The sequence below is a fragment of the Euprymna scolopes genome, chromosome 41 (assembly GCF_053919585.1).
Source record: "Euprymna scolopes isolate OS-2025 chromosome 41, ASM5391958v1, whole genome shotgun sequence".
Classification (NCBI taxonomy): Eukaryota; Metazoa; Mollusca; class Cephalopoda; order Sepiida; family Sepiolidae; genus Euprymna; species Euprymna scolopes.
Genome location: NC_136522.1, coordinates 73,543,085 through 73,565,601, shown reverse-complemented (window position 1 = coordinate 73,565,601; position 22,517 = coordinate 73,543,085). Strand labels below are relative to the sequence as shown.

The 22,517-nt window shown below is 33.9% G+C and overlaps 1 protein-coding gene across 3 annotated transcripts in view; it reads right to left on the bottom strand.

Annotated features, from left to right (window-relative positions):
• LOC145266631 (arf-GAP with Rho-GAP domain, ANK repeat and PH domain-containing protein 2-like) overlaps positions 1-22,517 on the bottom strand; it is a 277,212-nt gene that overhangs the window by 71,047 nt on the left and 183,648 nt on the right. For all 3 annotated transcript variants that reach the window (XM_080122551.1, XM_080122552.1, XM_080122553.1), the window contains 9 exons: positions 18,135-18,188; positions 17,434-17,507; positions 16,165-16,347; positions 11,122-11,190; positions 9,967-10,003; positions 6,772-6,812; positions 5,384-5,411; positions 2,360-2,397; positions 717-783 (listed from right to left, as the gene is read on the bottom strand). In XM_080122551.1, the coding sequence (XP_079978677.1) occupies positions 717-783; positions 2,360-2,397; positions 5,384-5,411; positions 6,772-6,812; positions 9,967-10,003; positions 11,122-11,190; positions 16,165-16,347; positions 17,434-17,507; positions 18,135-18,188 (591 nt within the window). The remainder of the gene's footprint in view (positions 1-716; positions 784-2,359; positions 2,398-5,383; positions 5,412-6,771; positions 6,813-9,966; positions 10,004-11,121; positions 11,191-16,164; positions 16,348-17,433; positions 17,508-18,134; positions 18,189-22,517) is intronic.

Here is a 22,517-nt window from a genome sequence, read left to right as displayed (position 1 = left end):
ATTTTTAGCAGCCATTGATGAGTTCTTGAAAAGAAAATAATCCAACAAGGTTGTCCTCCCCTAATTTCAAGCAAATGGTTTTCTCTCCCATCAATTTAATTTGATCGTTTTTAATAATAACAAGTTAAACATGCATGGTTCCCCGTGAGTGCACAGTGAATGAGGCATAAAAAAATGATTAAGTTCGGCACTAGCCCTAAAAGAGCCCCTGGAGCACACCCAAGAACTATCGCGAAGTATAGACAAACAAAATTATATAGAAATCAGTTAGTTACAACTTTTCAGAAAGTTTTATAAAAATCTAAGGCATCAATTTTTTTTTAATAGGCACAAAAGTGTCAATTTTAGCCATTTCAACCTGAAAGGCAACCGGAGTTTTCCCGGAAAATCCATTCTGTTACTTTTTTTTTTTTTACTCATATCATGTTTAATGTTTGTGCAAAATTAAAAAAAATTCCGAAGCATAGTTATTGAGAAAAGTGTGAACAGACGAACGGACAAGGGCGAATTTACAAGTCCACCTTCCTTTTGTCGGGGGGACTAAGCAAAAAAAAAATAAATAATAAATAACTCGTCAAATTATATGATTTTTGGAATATGTCATCTTCGTTGCATGACAAGTATATACATCATAAAGATTTTTCTTTACTTTTAATTTTTGCAAATCAAAATCAACCAAAACTAAGACCATATTTAAAATCGAAAAATATTCATACCTTTCATATTCATTCCAGTTTTGTAAAGATAACCTTGATGATGAACAGCATTTCTCATTGCTACGATCTAGAAGAAAAAAGAAAAAAATAGGAATTAAAAAATAGGTTTTGAAAAGAATTATTGGTGCAACTACACTATAATAGCGAAATTTGTAGGTTAATTAATAACCTTTGTTAGTTAATTATGAATTAAATAAAAAACATACCTTGCTTGTGTCACATAAAATTCATATGGGAAGTTATATCAATGATTGACAAAAAATAAATGAATTAACACTTACACACAAAGATGCAGAGAGACACGTCTGTTTATTTACATGACTATACACGAAGAGAAATTACATGAAGAGCACTTGCTTATATATTTTATTTGGACGTAGGTAAATAATATTTTAATTTATTTTTAATTGTTTTTAAAACAGTAATCTACAGACATGCATGCTTTGTGATCCTACCTCTCCTCAGCGTAGCTGGATTGTGTCTCTAGGAATCAAACTATTTATATTATTTATCTACGTCCAAATAAAATATGGTCGATTTTCTAAGTAAAACGATCTTTGAGGCAAAGACGCTTCTTAACCGTATTTATTGTTTAAAAAATCAACAAGAAATCTACATAAGTTTATGAAGGATACAAAGAAGCAGAAAAATTATTTAAGACTTCATAGCATAAGAGTTAACACACTGGACTGTAATATACATGGTCCGGGGTTCAATTCCTAGAGACATAGTCAAGCTACACTGAAGAGAGGTAGGAACATTGAAACATGCATGTCTGTAGATTACTGTTTTAAAAATAATAAAAAATATATACATATACATATATATATATATATATATATATATATATATGTATACGTGATTCAATTCTGTATTGATTATTATATTGTACCCAATATATAGAAATGATTTCAAAAGTTTAAAAACAAATATATGATTTGGGTGCCGTCAGTTAGAATTGAAACCAAAACATTCAGCTCTCTAGCATTAAAAATTAGCAACAAAATACAATACAGTATATAATACACATGTATATAATCAAATAACATTATAAATAACACTAAGATGGGGCAAATACTGTAACCAGGGGTTGGGAAAACATCATATTATACATTGTAACCTGAAAAAACTGTGTCCCGGGGTTCTACTGTATATACTCGCACACCATTCAGTAATGCCCAATCAAAAAATACAATTAAATATGATATTTTAATTTATATACTTTTCCAATTTATTATTATAGAGCCAATTCTCTATTGGTTATTATATTGTGCCCAATATATAGTACTGATTTCAAAAGTTTAAAAGAAAAAAATGACTCAAGTGCCATCAGCAAGAATCAAACTGATACAGTTAAACATAAATATATATTCATGCATGCCTCAAGCATTTTGACCCCTTAAGAGCTATTTTTTGATTTTGTTCCACAGGTCTGAATACCCCATATATCAAGTTTGCGGACCAAAAATCTACACAGGAGTTTGGTAGAGACCATTCTGCAGACAGACAAGGTCACTTTCATAATATATAGAGATAAATAGGGTGAATTCTGGATAAACACCATACCGAAACCTCAAACAAAATTTGAATAAATGCATCTAGAAAGCCATAAAAGGCTGCAGTTTAATCATATTAGAACTCACCTCATCACAGTTATCTCCCCCTGAAAAACTTGTCATTTCTGAAAAAGAGGAAATAAAAGTTCCAATTAGTCTCTATAAAATATATATACTAATTTTATTTAAATTTAAATTACCTCCCTTGCAGAAGGAAAATAACAAGGTAAAACCCAACTAATTCCAAACTTCTGATAGAGCACAGTTGAAGTATTTTCCCTACACTTTTCTATCACGCAATAATACACAATGTCTACAGTCTCTCTATACAGGGGTTTGTCAGAACAAACTGGCATGAGGATCCTTTTCCCTAGAAGTAAACCCTCACCAAAATATTCAAAATCACATTCAGTATTCACTGCCCAAATAAGATCTCCTCTATAGCTAACTCACATTAGCTTTTACAAGGAATGGTGCGCCTTCTCCAAGCGATGTTACCTCAATTAATAGCACGAAGTTGGATACTCCACCAGACTAGATAAATTCTTGTCCTGGAATCCAGTAAGACCAAGAGATCAAAACGCAAGATATACTACAGCTTATGAAAATGGTTAATTGAGGGAGAAGAAACTTGTTCTCTTCAATTTCTTTACTAACTCGGTGTTTGAGAGATAAAGAACTTTAATGGAACATTCGAATATCTATGTTATCTCATATAGAGTTCAAGTGTTAGCCCCAGGTAGTGGGCCCCTTGATTTCTGAGAACTTCGACTGAAGTAAAATAAAACAAAGTGTATATATATATATATATATATATATATATATATATATATATATATATATGTATGTGTATGTGTGTGTGTGTGTCTCAAATAAAAGATGAGGAACAAAAATTAGATACAACTTTATTATATCATCAAATTAATAATTAGGGAAGAGGATATAAAGGAAGAAAGAACCTCTTTAGACCATGGCATTTCAAAGCTAAATGCTTTTTTTTTTTTTTTTTTTTTTTTTTTACACAGTGATCACCACTTATCAAGGCCCGGAAGCCACTCAGGGATAAGGGTTATTGCAAATACATTACGTTAGTGTGGAGATTTGATGAAGTGTTTACTTAAGGGACCGGTTCATTAGGAATTTGTTAACGTTGGACTTGAAGACATCCAAGTTGTAGTCCGGTGGGAAGCAGGCAGACGGAACAGAGTTCCACAGGCATGCATTTCTAAGAAAGAAGCTTTGTTCATGGAATCCACGTTTTGATTTAGGCACAGATAAAGAGTGGGGGAAATTTTTGACAGTGGATTCAGCTAGACGGGTGTTTTTCGTGAAAGATTGGCGAGGGGGGACCAGAGATTGGAGTTCAAACGAGCACCTGCCATGGAAATAACGATAAAACAAGGATATGCTCGCAACGTCTCTTCTGTGGGAGAGAGGTTGCAGGGTAGAGAAAAGGGCATCCCCCACTAAGCCACGGAGTATTTTGTACTCTGTCAAGGCAGGATAGGCTGTTTTTAGCAGCTCCTGCCCAGATATGGCAACAGTATTCCATCCTTGCTTCATTATATATATACACACACTAAGAACAGAATCGGTTAGAGTTATATATATATATATATATATATATATATATATATATATATATATATATATATATATATATATAGTTATACTAGCAAAAGTACCCGTCGTTGATTGGGTTCAAAAGCAACCTACAGAAAATGGACTCTGATTTATTAAAGTATGATAGGTTATGAAAAGGGAGGGTTGTAAAGAGATAGCTTCGAATTTGAGGGTATCAAAACCAAAGCAAAATATGATGAAAGTAAAACTAAAATAGATAAACCCCATAATTTATTATACCATACATGTTCACACTGAAACACTTATCACAATATTCTGTGGATCTATATTAAAAAACCTTGTTAAACTTTGTGACATATTTCCATTCTATGGAAGTCAGGCGCGAACGAACACACCATAATTTTATTATACCATATTTCTTCAAACTGAAACATAATTATCAAAGTATACTTACGCAGATAGATATGAAAAGTCTTTATTAAAGTTTGTGCCTATTTCCATTCTATGGAGGCCAGGTGCGAACACAGACCTCACAATTTTATTATACCATCCCTATTTAAGTTAAAACATACTTATCAAAGTATTATTATGTACATCTATATCAAAAACACTTGTAAACGTTTTTTTTTAATTTTTAAATTTATTTCCATACTTTATGGACCAGGCACGTATGCAGACCCCACAATTTTAATGAACCACCATTCTACCAGATCAAACATACCCATTCCTGTGTCTCGATACATCTTCTATCATTATATGTAATCAGTTTTTTTAAAATAGTTAACCATATAGGAGCCTATTCGTGACCAGACATACACACATATACACACACAGACATTCAGCTTTATATTATAGATATATATATACAGAGGACATTCAATTGTTTTTCTGAGCATTTTACAGTCAACGGAGAAAAAAAAAGCCCAAAGACCCTTGTGTTTTGATGTGATGTTTTGAATATACTAAACTAGTTACAACCAAAGTTTCATTTCATTCAGACAAAACACTAAGAAACGGAGCCTAATTAGAGTTGGGGCCCGTTTTTTGCAAGGGGGGGGGTCACCCTGTATATAGCATTTGTAAACAATTCAAATCCCACAAGTATATTTATAGCACATTCATATCATTTTATTTGATATATAATGATATCCCAAACACCTCATCAGAGACTCATAAATCTATAAAAGGTTTTTATATATATATTTATATTTGAAGGTGCAAAGTTTTATAATGGTAATATAACAAGATGAATTAAAAGGTAAAAAATGAAAAGGCTAGTCGGTTCCGAACCTCACTCAACAGAGCTACATCAAGGTTAGGAAATTACAATTTAAAAAAAAAAAAACATTATGAAAATAGAAATATGGCAGAAGACAGAAAAAAAAGGTGAGAATCAAATGGAAACCACATAAAGTCCTAAAAGATTTTCTTTTTGGTCACAAAAAAGGTTCTCAAATACCTAAATGGTTTTTAGAATTTGCGAGTGAGAATATATATAATATATAAAATAGATAAAAGTTTACTTACTGTCTGCTTGGTTTTGGAGGAGAAATTCCTGCAAAGAAAAAGATTATTTTTATATTTATGTTTTGTTTTTTTTTCATATATGCTAATAACAGGATTGTCAGGTGGCAACCATTTTTTTTTTTATTTTTTTTTTATTTTTTTTATTTATTTATTTTTTTTTTTATTTATTTATTTTTTTTTTTATTTATTTATTTTTTTATTTTTATTTTTTATTTTTTTTTAACTTAAATGCTGCCTAATCTCCATTTTTTTTTTTCTTTCTTTTTTATCTTATTCAAAATAAAACACAATAAACCAAAATCCAGTGAGTCAGGAATTGCCTCCCCCTCTGGTTACTACTACTACTGCCATACATGCATCTGATTTTGTACAAGAACTTTGAGCTTATCGGAGCACTCTCCATTAAAATACTTGTAAAACAGGCACAGGGATGCCACATTTTGGTGATGGGACAGAGGTTAGAGTTTGGTTGATAGTGCAAGACCTATTAGATTGGATACTCTTTTTTAGACCCTGACTATGAGTGAGAGACTAATGGCAGATGTACCAGCCCAAATGTGGCAACAATACTCCATGGTGAATGGTGGCCTTGTAGAGGTACGGGATACTCTCAAGCAGGAGTAACTTTCTAGCACAGAAAAGAGAGCTCACCTTCTTTGCAGCAGCTTTGGCAATGTCTCGATGTATTTGTTCCAACTCATGTTGTTTGTGAACATTAAATGAATATTAGACTGGGGGGGGGGGGGCTTTGCCCAGTCATAAAATACGCTTGAATATGATATTTTAATTTGTCCAGATTTCGTGATTTCAAAAGTAAAAAAAAAAAGTATTTGGGTGCCATCAGCTATAACTGAAACCGAAACCGTAGCATTCAAAGCTGGTGACGTTACCACTGTACCAATGTGGCATGCGTATGAACCGATTAAAAATTAAAAATAAATTAAAATGAATGCACAAAATGTTTAACGATTTTTTTCAATTTTAACCCATTTTTGACCCCTTAAATACTATTTTAATTGGCTGAAGACCCATAAAAGAATGGTCCGTAAAAATCCAATCATTTGAAGCCCCTAGCGCCGTTCTCCAACTTTTAGTTTCAGAGGAGATAGAGTTTGAAAATATGGAGACAGACAGACAGACAGTCTTTTATATATTAGTTAAAGAGTTCACAAGTCTGCATAGGTTCTCAAATTGAATAAAGATTTCCAAATTTTAAAAAGATGCATCTGAAGAAAGGTGTAGGTTAGATCGGTCAAAACATTGTAGGAATAAAAACGAAGATGAGACTGATAGTCTTAACAATACAAATTATCAATCCTCATCTCAAAAATTTCAAACCATAATACATTATGGTCACATAAGAACTTACAAATAAATCAAGAACTTACAATCTGTAATCTTTGACTCGTCTTTTTGGCAAGGTAGAGAGCTGGAAAAAATAAATAAATACAAAATAAAATGTTTGGTTCAATGAATTGGATGGAGATTAATTTTATTTTATTAAAGAAACATGATGCATATTATTTTATTGACGACACTTTAACAAAGTATGATGCTATTGTGAGATACTGCTGAAGTGGTCTGGGCTTGTGGTAATGCTGCTTCGGCCCCGAAACTATGCCTGAACCCAGAGTCATCAGCTGGTGAAGACTTTGTTGGAAGCAATACTGCTGTAAAATCAACAGTTATTGTATAAAAAATTTTATTTTTCTATACTCTATTTATTTTTACATAAGCAGTAATATGTTGCTACACATTCATGAGCATGTTTCGGTCAGTTAGTTACCAGTAACTAGAGACCTCTTCAGGCAATGCAGCTTATAAGAAAACATAGTCTAATAGGTGCTTGCAAGAACTATAATTGTCCGTCTCTTAAATTTCTCATGTTTTTTGATGTTTTAACTATTTATCTTTATTTTTTTCTCGTTATCTACTGAATATTTTTTTTAAATGAAACTTACATAAGATTTCTTCCTTATTTCATTCTAAACACTTATTTTATAGAGGATTTAAAAATTTTACGTTTGAAGGAAACTATTTGAAAGTTTTTGTTTTGAAATTTAAATATATTTATATTGGGTTTGTATTACTGTACACATAGATTTGAAAAAGTTGTCAAAAAACAAATCTATAATAAATAAATGTTATCAAAGGCAAGATAAGTTACTTTTCTACCAAACTGGATATATTTTTCGTGTTTTTATTCAATGTAACATGTTTATTCAGCTCAAAAAACATACAGTATTTACCAATGTATTGAAAAATTCAAGATGGCGCCTGATTCTCTCTTTAACACGGTAAGTTTGGGAAAAGGTGTTATAAATAAAAAACCGGATAAAATACTGTTAAAAACTCGCTCAATATATGTTACCGTGACATAGGTTGACATCTATTCGGTGGGTTTTTAATAGTATTTTGTATATTTTTTTTTATTTATAACACCTTTTCCCAAACTTACCGTGTTAAAGAGATAATCAGACACCATCTTGAATTTTCTAATACATCGGTAAACACTGTATGTTTTTCGAGCTGAATAAATATGTTACATTGAATAAAAACACGAAAAATATATCTAGTTAGGTAGAAAAGTAACTTATGTTGCCTTTGATAACATTTATTTGTTATATATTTGTTTTTTGACAACTTTTTCGAATCTATGTGTACAGTAATACAAACCCTTTATATTTTTTACACATTAGATACAATGAGATGCTGCATAGTGGGGGAAGGACGAGAAATACGAGAATAAGTAGAGAGTAAACAAAAAACTATATAAATAAATAAAAATAAATAAATAAAAGTAAATAAAATACTATATAAATAAATAAAAATAAATAAATAAAAGTAAATAAGTAAACAAAAAACTATATAAATAAATAAAAATAAAAATAAATAAATAAAAGTAAATAAAAGTAAACAAAAAACTATATAAATACTAAAACTGTCTTCTTGTTACAATGTCAGTTTGTTTATCATGTTCCTATTTACAATGTCTCCCCACGGGACAGAGTTAGACACCAGGGTCGTTTTTTAATGCGGAGGAAAGGAACAAAAATAAAAATTGTCTCAGTCGTGAAGGATTTCTCCTCCACTGACAGAACAAGAAATTGAAGTGGAGCATCTGAAGAACAGATACTACACTTTGATCTGGACCCGAAGGCCAAGTTTATTTGAGGACATACTTTAATACTAATAAAACAGATGGGGATGGGGTTTTAAAATTTTGTTTTATTAGTGCTCTGGAGGCCTCTTGGTGATATTTCAAACCAACACATTTCAGGTGCAAAACACTTCATGTCACATCAAAAATAAATCAAAAAATACTTGTGCAGATTTGTTATCTTTTAATCAATAAAACATTTGGATAAAAAAATAACGTTATAAAAATTTTAAATATTCATTATGATTGTTTTGGTACTGGTGTACAATTTGAACCAGATGTAACTCAACGTCTAATCAACACTGGTCGGAACATGACGTCAACTGCCAGCGTTTGTCAATTATGAAAGCATAACAAATTATACTCAAAAAACCATTGAAGGAAACATTTAAATATAATAAAATCAACAAAAAAAAATTACTAAAATAAAAAGAGATGGCTTACTGTAACAATTTGTTTTATTTTATTTTTTTTACTGTGAAAAAACAAAAAAAAAACGAGTTTTATTTTTTTACAATTTTTTTTCTTGTTCAAAAACAACACATCCTCAAACGGTCGTACTTAATTTTATAAACGATGAACATCTCCACTTTAGAGTTGCAGATGCCACAAAATGTCATTTCATATGTGGCACTATTTATTCGTGCCACTGTTTCTAACACACTCTGCAGAAGTTATTTGGCCATGTGCGTAGAGATACAAAGAACAGCCTTCCAATCATTAGCTTTCCTAGAGCTCTCTCTTTTCCTGCACGACCACCATGAAGTGAAAACGCATATTCTGTCTCTCCGTAAGTGGGGGGAGCACCCCCTCCCTCAATACTAGTTAGGTTAAGTTAGCTTTGAAAAGCCTATTGTCAAGTTTTTAATTGTTAAACCTTTTGTAATATATATTTTGTAAAATAAAATAGTTATACTTTATATATATTACAATTGTGTCGCGTGTCGTTTTTCTTGTGTCTGCCATAAATGCATTCATAAACGCCTTCATTGAACAACGAAGCGGTCCGGAAAATGAAGAAAGAAAACTCGAGTCAGAACACCACCAAGGGTGAAAGGTCAAGACGTTTCCTGGAAAAAGGAGCCACACAGCACATCCAACATCTCAGGTATGCTTTTCTTCTCATAGGCCCTAACGACGGCCATCTTTATATCTTCCCGAGGCCACTTTAAGACATTTACTATAACACGTCTGTCGGTCACACCTCAGTGACCAGTTGATAGTGGTATAAATGATGCACTATGACCAGGATATATTGTTTCCCAGCATGGAAATAATTTCGACCCTTAAACCCACGGCACAACCCAAAAAAAAAAAAAAAAATGTCATGTTTCGAGCAAAGCCAAGCGGCCAGTTAGTTACGTCGGGTTCAAATTCTGCGCAAGTACCGATTTTTTTTTTTTTTCAAATATTTTAAGCTTACCAGTTTCCGTTGGTCGATCAGGTGAAGTGTAATTAATCTACAAAACAAAAAAATAACCATTTATATACGTGAGAAATTAAATTTCATAAAAATAACCATTTAAATATGTGAGAAATTAAATTTCATTCATAAAAAAAGCACAGATTTTTTAAAGTATGACAACATGTCTCCATAATATTCGAAATGATGTCACTGGTAAAGAAAGACTATAAAAAGGAGAAAGAGTACATTAGAGAGGACGATCACATTAGAGAGGTGGGTGATGTTAGAGAAGACGATTCCGTGAGGCGTCACAGTGGTAAACAGAGAATGGAGAAATAAATGTCGTACAGCAAAAAAAAAAGGAAAAAAAAAGCGAGTTGAAATTCTTTTTTCTTCTTTGTTTGTGACTGAGGCTACATCACATTGTTTCCCAGACAACGTTATACGTAGTATGCAAGTTGGTATGACATTTAATGGTAGACAAAATAAATAGAATAAATAACACTTTTAACAGATTTTAATAATTTTCAATTTTATTTGAAGGAAGGGACGAAAGAAGAAAGGAAGGGAAAAAAGTGGGGAAGAGGAAGGAAGGGACAACAGTGGGGGGGGGAGGAAAGGACAACAGTGGGGGAAAAGGAAGGAAGGGACAACAGTGGGGGGGAGAGGAAGGAAGGGATAACAGTGGGGGAGAGGAAGGAAGGGATAACAGTGGGGGAGAGGAAAGAAGGGATAACAGTGGGGGGAGAGGAAAGAAGGGATAACAGTGGGGGGAGAGGAAAGAAGGGGCAATAGTGGGGGAGAGGAAGGAAGGGACAACAGTGGGGGGAGAAGAAGGAAGGGACAACAGTGGGGGGAGAGGAAAGAAGGGACAATAGTGGGGGGAGAGGAAAGAAGGGACAATAGTGGGGGGAGAGGAAGGAAGGGACAACAGTGGGGGGAGAGGAAGGAAGGGACAACAGTGGGGGGAGAGGAAGGAAGGGACAATAGTGGGGGGAGAGGAAGGAAGGGACAATAGTGGGGGGAGAGGAAGGAAGGGACAATAGTGGGGGAGAGGAAGGAAGGAGAAAGGGTGGGGAGATAAAAAGGGAAGAAGAGTAATAGGAGAGGATAGGTACAGTCAGTTCGGTCCATATTTCAAAAACAGATAGAGGTAAAGAATTTGAAACTTACATCCGCACCAGAGAATAAAATCCTCATTGTTTTTAAGACATCATCTGTTTGTACGCTTTCAAGAAGAGCCTGTAAATATTATGAAGCCAAAAAAAAAACAAAATGAAAGATTAAATCTGAATGAACAATTATTTTTTTTTAACTGAGCATACGTTGCATCCGACAGTTGGAGATTACCAATGCAACATAGATATCATTTCATTTGAAAAATAACTACCAATTAATTTCTACCTGAAATGAAGCTTATACGAAATTCACAAATACATTTTACATATTCAAAAGGAAGAACTGGTACCTCACTGGTGAGGTTCTCATGAATAATTATGACAAAAAAAAGTGTGACAGACTTTTAATTCCCAGAACAAAATAATCTGGAAAAAATATCAGTTGGCAAAGAGGTTAGGTACAGTGTTACGTTTCTGTCCAGGGATATAAACGCGCAACAAACAAAAAAAATAATAAAACTCAGTTAAAATAAAGAAATATTTACTTTAACATAAAACAAAACATAGTTATATGGAATAAGTCAGAGAGAGTTGCAACATTGATTGAAGTGAGTGTTCCTAATGATGGCGGTCTTAACAGAGCTGAAAGAGAGAAACAGACCAAATACCAAGGTCTCATGTATGATATGACAAGAAACTGGAACCTAAAGGGGATATCAATCATACCAGTTATCATAGGGGCCACAGGACTTATGAAGAAGAACCTGAAGTCCTACCTAACTAATATTCCTGGTGAACCAAGTGCAAAAGAGATTCAGACAATTGCACTTAAGGGAACAGCGAGGATACTAAAAAGAGCTCTCGATTGGTTTCAATAAAAAAGCAGAGCAATGTTGGCAGCTGGTTTGGCTGCCCCATACCCAGCATTACAATCTTCAAAAGAAGAAAAATAAAAAAATTAAAAAAAAATAATATTTACAAGTAAATACACTTTCTTAATGTTACTGCTACAAGTTTGAAAGCAATTATAAGGTCTATAGCGTTGACGATGAAAGGGAGATAATAGCTACTAACTTCAAATCAAATGTTTTATGTATGGGAAAATCTAATATATTAAAATATAGGTACTTGTACAGTTTAGTCAAGACATTAAAAAATGAAAATACTGAAAAAAAGTTTAAATTGTATGTATCCGTTATAGAACGAAGTTCTCCGAAAAAAATATTTCACTTAATTTCATCAAGTAGTTTTTTTTTACAGCGGAAAAACACATTTTTATGAGAGCGCGTTGAAGGCACCATCTTGGATTTTAAAAAAATTTGTTTGAATTTTAGAAATGCCAAAGGGAGATAACTCCAGTTAAAGCATCGACACTCGCTCCCCATCTTTATTAGTAGCTTTTCTTCCTAAAAAATCAAACATTTTGCTCGGTATCATAAATTATTTTTTCGCTGTAAAAAAAAAATTTAAAAAAAAAAAAAAAAAACTACTTGATGAAATTAAATGAAACTTTTTTTCGGAGAACTTCGTTCCATAACGGATACATACCATTTAAACTTTTTTCGATATTTTCATTTTTTAATGTCTTGACTAAACTGTGCAAGTACCAAAATATAATTCTTCAGTGAGAATATATATATATATCTATATATATATATATATATATATATATATATATATAAACCTTTGCATTTACCAAAATTCCAGTTTCTTCAACTGATGCAGTGGTTGGTCTTTAAGGAGTTTCTTTCGGATGGATTTTCATTCGAGAAAACTTACTGGAATTCTTAGTAACTTCACATTAACTGCTCCATTAACAAACTGACACGACTTCTAGAGTAGCGTTCTTATATAGGTTTCCGAGTCAAAACTAGAAAAACTGTTAAAACAAGAAAAGACTCTAGCCATCGAAAATCAGAAAGGAATATAAAATGTCCAATTTACTTTCTTGTATGCAGCAAACTGTGCCTATGATTGAATATATACAGCGTGGAATGATAAAATTGTCACCATAGAAAAGACAACATGATTACATTTCCATTTAACGAAAACCGATTTTCTTTTTCTTTTTTTGTTTTGCAGACCATCTACTAGTTGGCCAGTTGTGTACAAATCCTGAGAGTGACAGGAGCCTCTATTATGTCTGAAAATGACACAATGTATAACGAGCGAGATTGGAGATGTGCCGCTGTACAACTCATGCTCTCTTCTGATCCAAGTTATGAAAACAGGACCATTGCCAGCACCCTCAAAATGCATCGTTAGATTACCACAAATAATGTTTCCAGCCATGGTTATGGTCTTTGATGTTGTTCCAAGTGAGGGCGACATCATGGCATCTTGCATCTTCAATGTCGGCTTGAAAGTCAACAGCAAAGTGTCCCTGGATGTGCTGAAGACTGTGGTGATCTTCTGGTGCAATCAGGTGGCAGCTGACAGACCCTGGGTGTTGCAGTAGGACTCGGCGTTGGTCCACAAGTCCAAAGAGACCCAGACTTGGCTTCAGAAGAAGTACTAAGAGTTGGTACTCTTCTACACTGGGACCCCTACTTCCAACTTGAACCTGCAAGACTACTTCGTTTGGTCATATGTCAAGAACATCACCAACATGACCTCCTACGGCACCAAAACCAGTCTGATCACCGACATCCATCGAGTATTCGTCGAGCTCCTGCCAGCACTTGTGGAAAAGGCATGCTCCAAGTTTCGGATCTGTATCAAGGCTGTGAGTGAGGCTGAAGGCGGCTACATAGAATAGATGTCAGCTCTACTACATAATCAAGTTACCTGAATTGATTTTTTTTTCAAAAAAAGTTTTAAAATAAAGCTGTAGTGTTGTTTTCTTTACGTTCCACCCAGTATATGCTCTTGGAATATTTAACAATAATTTTTTTATAAGAAAATGATTGTTAATAAATGATTGTTAGTAAATGATTGTTAGTAAATGATTGTTAGTAAATGATTGTTAGTAAATGATTGTTAGTAAATGATTGTTAGTAAATGATTGTTAGTAAATGATTGTTAATAAATGATTGTTAATAAATGATTGTTAGTAAATGATTGTTAATAAATGATTGTTAGTAAATGATTGTTAATAAATGATTGTTAGTAAATGATTGTTAGTAAATGATTGTTAGTAAATGATTGTTAGTAAATGATTGTTAGTAAATGATTGTTAGTAAATGATTGTTAGTAAATGATTGTTAGTAAATGATTGTTAGTAAATGATTGTTAGTAAATGATTGTTAGTAAATGATTGTTAATAAATGATTGTTAATAAATGATTGTTAGTAAATGATTGTTAGTAAATGATTGTTAGTAAATGATTGTTAATAAATGATTGTTAGTAAATGATTGTTAATAAATGATTGTTAGTAAATGATTGTTAGTAAATGATTGTTAGTAAATGATTGTTAGTAAATGATTGTTAGTAAATGATTGTTAATAAATGATTGTTAGTAAATGATTGTTAATAAATGATTGTTAGTAAATGATTGTTAATAAATGATTGTTAGTAAATGATTGTTAATAAATGATTGTTAATAAATGATTGTTAATAAATGATTGTTAGTAAAGTGTTATTTCTTCTTTGCTGTTTATTTTGAAGTGAATCAGTTTTTTTCCGCAGACAATTCTGTAACCAGACTTTTCCAAATGACGAGTGCTTCCAGTCAAATATTGACCTTTGGTGAGAGAAGAGAGGACCAGTGACTAGATAACTAAACTCAAAGACATTCCAGAGAGTGAAAGGACTATTTGGTAACAATCACTCCCACATGAAAATGGTACAATCAGGAAAGCTGAATTCTAGCAGTTCAAGGAAAGAAACTATTAGAGCATAAAGTTTTCCACCATCTATGGACCTCAACAGTGAAGGGGCGGGATTTTGCTGTTTGTCGGATTAGTTGAGAGTTTGTACGTCGAAGGGACACAAATGCTATGAGTTCATCAGAGCATGTTCCATTATCTCTCAATCTATCTGAATTCGGCCAGTGCCCACCTGAAGTCTCGTAGCGCCCCCCCCCCCTCCCTGGTGGGCAGTACCAACCCCACTGGGAAACTCTGCACTGGACAGAATACCGACTAAACAAGTAAATGACTTTGAATATCTCGGCAGCCACATCACATCCACCGAAAAACACATCTATGTCTCAATAGCATGGGTTGCATTAGATAAGCTGCGGTCAGTATGGACTTAAAAGCTAACTGACAAACTGAAAAGGCAGTGGAGTCTGTCTTTGTTTACAGTGTTACAACCTAGACACTCACCAAAAGATTGGAAAGAAAGCTAAACAGCACATATACTTCTGAACTCTAATCCCTGGTCCCCCCCTCGCCAATCTTTCATAAAAAACACCCATCTAGCTGAATCCACTGTCAAAAATTTCCCCCACTCTTTATCTGTGCCTAAACCAAAACGTGGATTCCATGAACAAAGCTTCTTTCTTAGAAATGCACGCCTGTGGAACTCTGTTCCGTCTGCCTGCTTCCCACATGACTACAACTTGGATGTCTTCAAGTCCAACGTTAACAAATTCCTAATGAACCGACCCCTTAAGTAAACACTTCATCAAATCTCTACACTTACATACTGTACTTGCAATAACCCTTATCCCTGAGTGGCTTCCGGGCCTTGATAAGTGGTGATCACCGTGTGAAAAAAAAAAAAATAAAAATACTTTGAAGAACAGTGTTAAATATATCTTGGCAAGATCATCCCACAAAGCAGCAACTTTATGGCAACCTACCTGCCATATGTACTACCATCAGGGAACGATGTCTACGATTTACTGGTCATTGCCAGAGGAAAAAACAAGAGCTGTATTACTATCAACTCAACAGAACAGGCACACGAGCATAGGACGACCTAGATCCACGTTCATCCAACAAATTGCACAGGAGATGCCAACTGTGATCCTGAAGATCTGAGACAGTTAATGGAAGACAGGCAAATCTAGAGAGAGAGAGAGAGAGACTCACATTGGTCCGGGCAAGAAGCCCAACCAGATAGGCAGACAGATAGTAAAGTAGTTAAATCTAAGGATTCAAACCTTTTCTTTTTTATATTCATTAGTGCATGTTATTTACAATGCCTTACCTCGTTGAGTAGTTTCATCTGACTTTGTCGATGGTGGGCGTTGATGAAGAGTTTCTTTTTGTACTTATTGCCAATGAAAATCTTTCGGTCAACATCCGATGTGTTGGAGTCGATCTTAAGGGAAGGATCCATGTTAAATTCCCAGAAATTGTTGGCGTTTTCGTTACCAATGTGTTGCATCATCTGAAACAATCAAACGGTGGATTTTAAGTTTTCCCAAGGAATAAGAACCCAGAAAACATTTTTATCATGCCAGGGGCATCTAGTAGGATGCCAGACATTCACCCCACTATCACATACATTAACCAAGAGATCTCCTTAAGATTCTAACCACCCGATTGTTTGAATCTCTCTTGCACTTGGTTCACTGGGTATATTTGCCAGGTAGTTTGTTTTCTTTTAATTCTTTTTTTCACAAATCCAGCTGCTTCTATAATTGCTAGAATGATAGAGATCTTCCTAAGATTCCAATTTCTATGTGTGTAAACTAATGTGAACAAGTACTTGTTGAGTTGTCCTCTTGGATAACCAATTCCTGTTAAAAATTTTGGTACTTACATAGTCAGTTCCGAGTATCGATGTGGGATCTCAAGAGTCTTAACTCTTGCCGCAAATACTCAATGAAAAACTGATTTTTTTTTTTCTTATTTATCAAAAAGAAAGCAATATTTTCTTTTTTCAGTTCTTTTTTATGCATTTGTGATTTTCTGATTGTTTTTGACTTAATGGAAGCGGTTTTTTGGTTTTTAGTTTTTCAAAATATTTTTTTGTATGAAAAACAAAGTGTAGTATCTGTTTTCGTGCTACACTTATTTTGTCCTGAGTCAGTGAAAGAGAGATCTTTCTGGACTGAAAGAATTTTTATTTTTGTTCCAGTCCACAATGCTTCTTTTATGGGTCTATATTTTCCCCAAATCAAAAACCAACCTTGCCCTCATGGGGAGGAAAGTAACTAGAAACATGTGACCTCTGAAGGTATAAACTCTGGGCACGTTTTTGCCTTTCTCCCACATTCAAACACTACTTTGAAACAATGCCTAAATCAATACCTAGCACACTAGTTTTCCCATACAAAGCAAAACTACCAAACAAGCACAGTTCATTCTTGTCTCATACCTTCCTTACACCAGGCGCATGCCAACCGTGGTCACTTAATCCTATGCCTATCCACTCTATTACCACATCTTGATTTCTTCCATTTTCATTAGTTCACTCCTAACATGGGTCACAGGCATCAAGCTAAACACATTTATAATAAGTTTGACTTACCTCAATTAATGTCGGTGTCCAAACTTTGTAGTCAAGTAAGAGAGATTTAACTTGATTAAATTCACGATGAACACCTGCAATGAAAACATGAAAAGAGAAATATAATAAATTTTAATATTTCTATTCAATACAAATACCGTTTATTCATATGTAATTTAATTATACAGTAGAACCCCGGGATATGGTGGCCCTAGGATACGTTTTTTTTTAAGGTTACGATGTGGAATATGACGTTTTTCCAGACCCTGATTATGATATTTGCCCCACTTTACGATGTTATTTATAATGGCATTTGATTATATAATGTATTCTGTTACTAATTTTTAATGCTGTATCCTGGGGTTCTACAGTAGTTCATTATGGCAGCAGCACTGGTCCACAGAGACGCAGGCTTTGCGTCAGAAGGAGTGCTACGACTTTGTACCCTTCTCTCACTGGCCTACCTCCCTCCTTCCTTAACCTGAACTCGCTGGACTCCTTCGTTTGGTCATACGTCAAGAACATCACAAACATGACCTCCCACAATACCAAACTCAGCTTTAGGATGACAACTTTATCATTTCACTAGGCCTTTTCAGGGCAAAAGTGAAAATTCAAGGACTTTTCAAGCTTGTGTGAACCCTGATACGAAGAAACCAAACACTAGCTAATATTGCTCGAGTATTTTGAAATTTTGTACTTTTTCATAAAAAAGAAAATACCTGAACATTTCTTGCAAATTAACATTCCAAGGTCAAGTGCAGCCCAATTCGGATCTGAAATTAAAAAAAAAGAAAAATTATAGAAAACAGTTTTTGGGGGTTTTTTCCCCTTTATTTCTTTTTCACTTCAAACAAGGCATATTGTCACTTGGAACATAAGCGGCTACTATTTTGGATCACATCTAACAGAGGATCATGAGGAGTTTTTTTTTTTTTTACACGGTGGTCACCACTTGGATAAGGGTTATTGGTTAGTGTGGAGATTTGATGAAGTGTTTACTTAAAGGGGCGGTTCATTAGGAATTTGTTAACGTTGGACTTTAAGACATCCAAGTTGTAGTCAGGTGGGAAGCAGGCAGACGGAACAGAGTTTCACAGGCGTGCAGTTCTAAGAAAGAAGCTTTGTTCATGGAATTTGAGTAGCAAGATGTCAGTTCATATTACATGTCAGTACAACCAGGAAAGCAGAAAACAGGGAGGGAATTTTAAAGTCTAGCAGTCTAAGGCAAGAAAATAAAAGGCTTTCCGGTATCTAGGGACCTCAACAGTGAATGGGTGAGATTTTGCTGCTTGTCAGGTTAGTCAGGAGTAATAACATCGAGGAGGCACAAGTGCTAAGAGTTCATCAGAGGCCATTTCATTAAAACATTTGTAAACCAGGTACAGGAGTTTAATATTGCAGTGATGGGACAGAGGTTGGTGCTTGGCTGATAGTGTGGGACATATTAGATTGGAGACTCTTTTTTGGATCCTGTTTAAGAGTGGGAGACATGTGGTAGATGCACCAGCCCAGATGAGGCAACAATGTTTTATGCATGAGTGAATGGTGTCTTTGGTGCAAATGCTATTTTAAATAACTGGCAGTGTTCTTAGATATAACTGATATGTAGTTTGCTTGAAGCATTGTGTGCGATAGGTATGTAGTAGAGATTTAGAAGCCTATCACAATGCAAGGAATAAGATATAGTCGATGTTGGTGAGGGAAGACGAAAACAAGTGACAATTTACAAATCAATAAGTACATACATATATGTCTATATATACATATATTTATTCAGTTGTATTAAATACAAATGTCTTACTCGTTATGTCTGTGACAATATCCATAATATATTTTGTAAAAAATTCCCTTTTCAAATAGTGGACGTGACAGATCGATTTAAAACATGCTAGATGATGGAGCGGAAAATGAATTGAATGGCTGTGTGGAGCCTCGGAGCAAATGTAAGGAGGGGATTTATATGTATGGTGTGTTTTAGGTAATCAACATTTTTTTTTTTTAGAAAGTTTTTTGTGTATGTGTATATATATATATATATATTAGTTTATAACTTGTTGCTTTAGTGTAAGCTTTTTTTTAATTTTGTATATTCTATGTCTATTTCGTTGTCTTTATTTTTTTTTTCTGCTGCTATGTATTCATTTTTTTGTTTAATTTATTTACATCCTTGCTTGTTCAGTGGAACGAGATAACCTCTGGTCCATTGATAATGGTGGGATAAAACGCACACTTCTGTTCAGGATCCTATTTGTTATTTGCCAAAACTGGTGGGAACCAAGCCGCTAATCAGCTACCTTGGATTTAACAGACTGGGCATATAGCTCTCTTGCATTTTTTATTACTCTTTTACAGTGGTTGCTGGTAGTCCTGAAAGCAGCTTTAGTCTCAGTGCATCTATTACGTTGGTAGCTATGGAAAAAGTGATTTCTGTGCGCGATAGCAGCAGCACATTCTGGGGAGAACCATGGCTGGCTGTTATGTTTTTGTTGGAATTTTTTAGATGGTATGAATTGGTCTATGCCTACAATTAACCACTCGGTCGGATCTGATACTATAGAGGACACTTCCTTTTTAAACATGGAGTATAATGACCTGGTGTATCCAGGTCACAAGTCTCTAGCAGGCTTTTGAAGGAGATAAGTAGAGGGAGGATGTGAAAGAGGAGGGGAGGGTGTGTGCGGGATGGGGTTCTCTTAGCTGACTGTTGGGGTGTTTAGGTTAGGGGGTGTGGTTGTCAGGAATAGGAAGATAAGTGGGGAGGGGGACACTGGATTGACTTTCCTTTGGAAATTGTTATTTTATTTATTTTAATAAAACTATAAGTGGTTATAGATGGAACATTTTTTTATTCAATTCTTTATTATTGTTTGTTTATTTATTTTTATGTTTGTTGCTAGTGTTTATTTGGGTTTGAATAGGTGGGTTAGGGTTAGGGTTAGGTGGGTTAGCTTAAATCCAAAAAAATTTTTTTTTCCTTTATATTAGTTTATGTTACTTCAGTTAACTATTTTTTAAAATTATTTTTTCATATATATATATATATATATATATATATATATATATATATTGCTGTTTTTTACTTATTTATTTAATTTGTTTTTTATATATATATAATTTATATGGGAGGTGGCTTGTATAAAGCCCTGTTTGGACTGTGAGTTGGTGTATGAGCAGTGTGCAGTGCAGTCTTAGATATGTTTTGTATAGAAATTCATAAGTATCAAAAAAATCCCAACTTAAAAATAGTCTTTCTCCCTTACAGATAAAAAAAAAATATTTACAGGGGAATATTTTAGGTTGCACCGGCAAGGGAGATAATAAAATTTCAACAAATAATTTCTTTAAAAAAAAATAAAAATAATTGTTGACATCTGGAAACATAGCTCAGTGTAGAGCATTCAACTATAGACCAAATGATCCAGTGTTAGGTTGCACCGGCAAGGGAGATAATAAAATCTCAACAAATAATTTCTTTAAAAAAAAATAAAAATAATTGTTGACATCTGGAAACATAGCTCATAATTCACGTTTTGCTACCAGAATTGCTCCATAAATATTAAAACTTTTCTGTAGCAATTTCGCATGTTTTTCCCCCCGTCTCGACACAATAAGAATATTTTGCTCTGTGGAACTGTCTACTGCAAACTAGTCACCTCTCAGATCTTGTGTGTAACAACGAACCATCGGAAACTGTTCTCTCTACTGCAAACCAGTCACCTCTCAAGACTTGTTTAGAACAACGAACCATCGGAAACTGTTCTGAAACTAAACATGGCTTATACTTCCAGAAGTTTAATTTATGATAAAAAAAGAGGTACTATTTAAAATCGACGCAAATCATTTTTTTTTGTTTGCATGTTTTAAAACTAAACATTATAAATAAATATATTGATATGGAAGGAAACAACCCATGTTATGTGGGAATTGCATTTCCATAAATAGCTAATACACCAACACAAAACCTGTGACATTAAGGTAAACATAATTATCGCCCCTTAATTCCAGCATTACTATTTTTAGTCACAAGGGAGTGTGAGCACCTTACATCCGCTTCACCTTTCTTTCTCTTTTCTTCCTTGGAAACAGCGCCATGCGGACATATGACAAGAACACTTTTGTCTTTCAGTGAAAAATATATTCACATATGTAACCGATAATGTTTGTATAATAAACAGACTATACATCAGCTCTGTCTTGCATTGAGCACTCTTTAATAATCACACAAGTTTCATTGGATTTACATCTAGGTAACACACACACACACATATATATATATATATATATATATATATATTAGTGATGGGACGATTCCAATATTTTTACTGATTCTGTTCGAAATTATCGATTCAGACTCCTAAATATTGAGTTAGAGAATTTTGGGGGATTAGGGATGCTACCGTCAAAAAAATCATTATTTGCATATATTTGTGATGGGACGATTCCAATATTTTTCCCGATTCCGATACAATTACTGATTTCAATCTTCTATATATATATATATATATATAAAAGCCAAACGTCTGTGTGTATGTATGTATGTTTGTTTGTAACGGGAAAACTTTTGAAAGACGGAACCAAACTTGACAAATTTGGTATCATACCGAAGCCCCATCACCCGGATGACAAATATCGAAATTTCACATCAAACGGACCACTAGAAGTTGGTCAACTGATCAGTTATCTTCGAGGGGGGCCCCCCAAAAAAATGTTTGTTTGTAACGCTAAAACTTGAGATGAAAGATTCCTCTCCCCTAAGAATAAAACATATGTTCAATATCTGCTTTTGTTTTTTCGTTGTTTATACGGTCCCGAGCAACGCCGGGTAGCCCTGCTAGTTATTTATAAATCTCTAATTATTTAACTATAGAGTTGTTATTTTCCCCAATTTTCATAAAAAACACACGTTAATTATGCAGATATTTTCCTAACCGTCAAAATACACTTGTGGGGGATGATCTTTCGATTTTAGCTTTACTGGTATTTTAAAATCAATAAATATTTATTATTTTATCATTATTACCAGCAATGGAAGATTTTACTTTAAACAAAATAAAATAGGAAAGACAATTTAAAGAATCGTTTAGGCATCGGAACATAGGCAT